General features: G+C 40.6%; 1 protein-coding gene across 1 annotated transcript; it reads left to right on the top strand.

Annotated features, from left to right (window-relative positions):
• The first annotated feature begins 553 nt into the window (after positions 1 to 553).
• On the top strand, positions 554 to 4,844 carry LOC133015062 (phospholipase A and acyltransferase 4-like). The gene is made up of 3 exons (XM_061082196.1): positions 554 to 592; positions 2,443 to 2,545; positions 4,573 to 4,844. Exons 1-3 carry the CDS (start codon positions 554 to 556, stop codon positions 4,842 to 4,844), a joined length of 414 nt encoding a protein of 137 aa, XP_060938179.1.
• The last annotated feature ends 358 nt before the right edge of the window (positions 4,845 to 5,202 follow it).

The raw sequence follows: 5,202 nt of genomic DNA, 5'->3' as shown, positions 1-5,202 counted from the left end.
TCATGTTAAACAAGTCTTTGTAATGTTTGTACGTGTATGTGGTGTTACGGGTGCGTTCACCTGAATCTGGAGTCTCCTCCGCCTCTGATTTGGTTTTACTCTTAATTTTGTCATATTTTCCCAATTTATTTTGTAGCGTCTGCATATGATTTATACTAAAACTACCACAGTCAGAAAATGCAAACTTTGCTACCCACAACAGAAGCTGTATACAGGAGTCATCACCATGTTTCTCACACATAATTTTTGCACATCCCATTAGATCAGACACTTCAGTAAAAGGTTTGCTATTAAGTTTCCCCATTTCGTTATTAATTCGCAGTCACTCCCTTACCAGCAAACAGAGATCTCTCTTAGACATGACATTCATTGACATTATTCATTATTTCCTTTATCAATGGGTCGTCACTCCTAGGTAATGTCACTGTACCTCAGACGTCAACTCATGGTCTTCAATACTGTATCCTCCGTAAAAAAAAAAAATTGATACCGTATAGAACTATCTTCATTCCAAGATCTCACAAGCAGCCTCTTCTCAACCTGGGAGTCGATAATGGCTTGCTCTCAGGAGAGGGCGACTTTTGGTTGTTGGGTAATTTAAAATCCCTCAAGTCTGCGCGCAGATTTACACTTGGTCTTGAAAGTGGTTTAAAGCATGACTGAGTTAGGCACCTCGGACGAGCCCCCAAATTGTCGTGGCAATTTCTACAATCCCACCTTTATAACGAGGAAACGAGACTCAAATCTCTTACAGTATTGTCACACTTTAATGCTCAGAGCATGGTGCATACGACAAAGGTTAGTTTGTTATATGCACACCGATGGGAAACCGTTCTTTTTCTTTGTACATTTGGCTAATCCCTCCCACTCTAGTTGGGGTTGTTACATAGTCGAAGGTTTGTATCTTCTGATGACATGAAAACAACAATGCCTTATGTAACAGGTGGAATCAACCATAGGCAAAGTTACATTATATTTATTGTAATTTGAAACTTAGAACAATTGTGTCACGCTGAAACACTTCCCCCTGCTCAAGACAATTCTCTAAACAGAGACACCCGCCTACTCACCGGTGAGTTCTTTTAACTGAAAAGGGCACATTTAACCTGAACACAAAATATCAATGCCCCGTACCTACATACACTTAATCCACTGTGTGTTAAAGACACTAGCAACATGTGTGCATAAATGCAATAAACTCCAAGTCAAGTTTAACACTCTTTTTTCTAACTAAATGCAAAGACATTCAGTTACATCATTCAAAAACACATAACAAAAGATTGTTTTGCACCAATCAAAAAACCAACATCTTTCACAATCAAAGTTCAATGTTTTTCACAGTCAGTATGTTCACTCGCAGTTTACTGTTTTACATGTTCAGTTCAAAATGGTCGAGCCACGGTCCTCAAAGTGTATTAAACTTTTCCCAAAATGGACATTATCGTCCCGGACACTTTGCTGCTCGTTGACAACGTGGAGTCACATAGTAATACTCACGAACCAGTAATTCCCTGTATGTAGGCTTAGACAAATCATCCATTAAATGCCTGTAGCGAGTCCAAAATGCTGCTGCTCGCCTGCTGAGTAGGACAAAAAAGAGAGACCATATTACACCCAAGTTGCGCCTCCTACACTGGCTTCCTGTCTGTCACAGGATCGTTTTTAAAATCTTACTTTTAACTTTTAAATCTCTTAACAGACTGGCACTGTCTTATTTATCAGAACTTCTCATTATGCACACTCCAGTTAGGGAACTGAGATCAGCCACTCAACTGCTCCTCGACAAACCTCATACAAGACTAGTAACAAGAGGTGATCGCGCCTCCACAGTAACCGCCCCCCCCCAAAAAAGCTGTGGAACACCTACTTCACTTCTTCACATTAGATCTGCCCCGTCTCTAACACAATTTAAATCACTATTAAAAACACACTTGTTCTCACAGACTTTCTCCTCGAATGGAGTGCGTTTCATCGCAGCTGATTTCATATATTTTTTTTTATTGTTTTTATTTTACCTTAATAACTGTATTTTATTTGTATTACTTGAACTTTAATGTATTACGTTTTTACTGTTCTTTGGTCGTACCACTACACCTGTAAAGCACTTTGGTCAACCAAGTTGTTTTTAAATGTGCTATATACATAAAATTGACATTGACATTGACAATGTTAAACCAAATCTAGCAGATCAAATGGAAACAATGTTGGTTTCAGACTTTTAAGTTTGAAAACGACTCAAGTAAACTTTCCTCCAAGTCCTGATACATTAGTCGAGTTTCTTTGGTACGTCAACCTGTGGCAGGCTGTGTCGTCGTATGACCCTCGTGCTTGTGCACACAAACAAATACAACAGGAAGCCACGATGAAGAGCACTTTGATCACTGCACATTCACATTGACTACATGTCCACTTTATCATTTGTATTTTCATGTTTTTTTTTAGTTTAAAGGAAATAAAGGAGACCTGATCGAGATCTCCCATAGGGACCATAAGCAGTGGGCCATCTACATCGGAGGAAATGAAGTGGTTATGTTAGTTAAAAAAGGTGAGTGAAGTGATAACTAGGGATGGGTATCGTTTGGTTTTTATCCGATACCGGTTCCTAACCGATACTTTTAAAACGATACCGGTGCCTAAACGGTGCCTGAACCGATACTTTTTTCAAAAAAGTGCACAAAACGATACTTGACTAAGAAAGGCTTTTTTATTGCCAAATATATTAACTGTATAAAGTAGATTATAAATATGAATAAATACAAAACCCTTTTGAACTTAAAATTATGAATAACATACGAACTGTTAACAAAAGTTTACACTATACTTAAATAAAAATAAATACAAAACACACACACTCTGACTCGTGACTCTGACTTCGGTGCCTGAGCCAAATGAAGACTGAGGGTCGCTTTTCCATCACTCAGAGACCCCCGACAGCGCGGAGACAAGAGTCTGTCCACCGGCCGCGGGGGTCTGCGGGGGCCCGGCGGGAGCCGCCGCTTCCCGTGACGGAAGGAGCGGAAGTGTGAGGAGGCGGGACGAGCGGAGACCTCAGTCTTCAATTGGCTCAGGCACCGAAATGAGGCACCGAAATCTCAGTTTCATTTCGGTCCGGGTAGGTACCGGTTGTATTGGAACCGGTTCCATATTGGAACCGGTTCTCGGTACCCAACCCTAGTGATAACTATATTCACATTAGAATATCACATGGACATGACGTGTATTTCATGATGGCACCTTCCTCCTTATGGAGGACCACACATGACTTTAGTATAAATAAATAATGTTAAAGGTAGGTATGAATATGAGCGGCTGAGCTCCATGGAAATAACTCTCAGGAGTACTTTGAGATTTCAGTTGAAAGAGGGAACTTTTATTATTCCCAAATGTAAGGCTGACAAGGCAGAATTATTCAAAGTAAATATAAAATAAAACAAAATAGCGAAAAAAAAACAAACACTTGAAAATAAGAAAACAAATAGGCACATTGGCCCAGGCAAATAATTACAAGCGCAATATACTTTCCAGCAAACGCTGCTTGGGAGAGCTCTCAGACTCCTGTCCTTCCAGTAGCAGGCCCCTGACATAATGAACAGCCCGGCTTAAATGGGACCTAACCCCGCCCCCACAATTGGAACAAACCAACATCACATTATACACAGGGGTGTCCCAGGTACGGCCATCCCCATAGCTTTAACAGCTTATATAATACACTCCATATGGCTGGAAACATAACCGGAAACATATTAACAAAACAATTGCTTCAAAAAGGCATAGCAACTAATAATAGAACAGTTGGAACAAAATTAGAACACCGCGGGTTCACTTCCAGTTACCCCGGAAGTCGAGCATCTATTTATATCCGCATGACGGACTGCTCGCCTTCCGCAACCAAACACAGACGCGACACTGAACAACGGTAAGACAAACCTAAACACTGTATACAGACCATGGACGACAGACATGCAACACACAGATAACATTTGTACAGATAACCAAGTAAACGGGGCAGTTTATTGCTGCCGTGACGGGCGCCGTGCGCTCCGTCACAAAATGTATAAATAAATGCATAAATAAATGAGGACATAATAAATACAGAAATGAATGTCTTAAATATATTTCCACATTTATTTATTTCCACATTTCTGTGTCCGTATGCTAATGAGAAAGGCGAGCCTAACCGCAGTCTCATGCAGGATTGGTCACAGGAGTGTAACGATCCTGCCCTACTACTTCTGCCTCTCAATGCTGACTGGTGGAGCCCCGGGGCCTGTGTGTGTGTGTGTGTAGCTCAGTTGACCAATCCCGCTCGAGACTGAGGTTGGGACCTCCTACCTCATTTACACATCGACACATAAATGTATAAATAAATAAATGTGGATATAAATAAAAGTTGGAATAAATGTGGAAATAAATAAATTAATGTGGAAATAGGTTTAAGACAGATTTATTTATTTCTGTATTTATTTATACATTTATTTATTTATACTTAAGTCAGGTATGGTCCTCCATACCTCCTTTCCTCTTTCTTTGCCTCCCTGTTCTTCCTGTTTGTCTTTTCTATAAAACACACAGGTGATCAGTCGCCTGGCTGGTTGGAGAGTCTGAGCAGCAGCACTGGAAAGGTGAAGCGTGAGAAGCTCGCCGCTGTGGTCGGCAATCATCGTTGCCGTGTCAACAATCTCCTGGATGACAGGCGCAATGCTCGTGATCCTTCCGTCATAGTGAAGAAGGCCTGTGCGATGGTGGGCCGCAATCTACCGTACAACGTTGCCACTTACAACAGCTGGCACTTTGCTACCGAGATGCGATACGACAAGGCAGAGTCTTGGCTGGTGTGTATCTAACTGTTGGGTTTGTTAACCTTGTTAACTCTTCCACAGCAATATTAGTGTGTAGATGTTGTGTTTTTTAAAAGGCGATTCACAGTAGACAAGTCTTCCTTTCTGTTTTCTCCACAAAGTGAGTCATGGTCTTGAATGCTCCGCTAACTGAGAAGCTCTCTCTACAACTCTAATATGAAAGAATCAAACAGACAGGATTCCTAATAGTTATCTGAAGTCATGTAGTGGAGATACTGATATTAGGGATATAAAACATTTCTGATACTAATACATCAGCTGATATATATTCCTATGGTGTCGTTATCAAACCCTTATTAGATGAAATGTAAATGAGGCTTGATATTATACTGTAAAATTGTAA

Source organism: Limanda limanda, chromosome 12, assembly GCF_963576545.1.
Source record: "Limanda limanda chromosome 12, fLimLim1.1, whole genome shotgun sequence".
NCBI lineage: Eukaryota > Metazoa > Chordata > Actinopteri > Pleuronectiformes > Pleuronectidae > Limanda > Limanda limanda.
This window is presented reverse-complemented; position numbering and strand designations above follow the sequence as displayed.

Bases quoted from the DNA above. Each gene is read 5' to 3' on its own strand.
- LOC133015062 (XM_061082196.1), top strand. From the start codon at position 554: ATGGCTTGCTCTCAGGAGAGGGCGACTTTTGGTTGTTGG. The intron at 593-2,442 runs GTAATTTAAAAT...GTTTTTTTTTAG, and splicing joins GGGCGACTTTTGGTTGTTGG to TTTAAAGGAAATAAAGGAGA. The intron at 2,546-4,572 runs GTGAGTGAAGTG...TAAAACACACAG, and splicing joins GGTTATGTTAGTTAAAAAAG to GTGATCAGTCGCCTGGCTGG.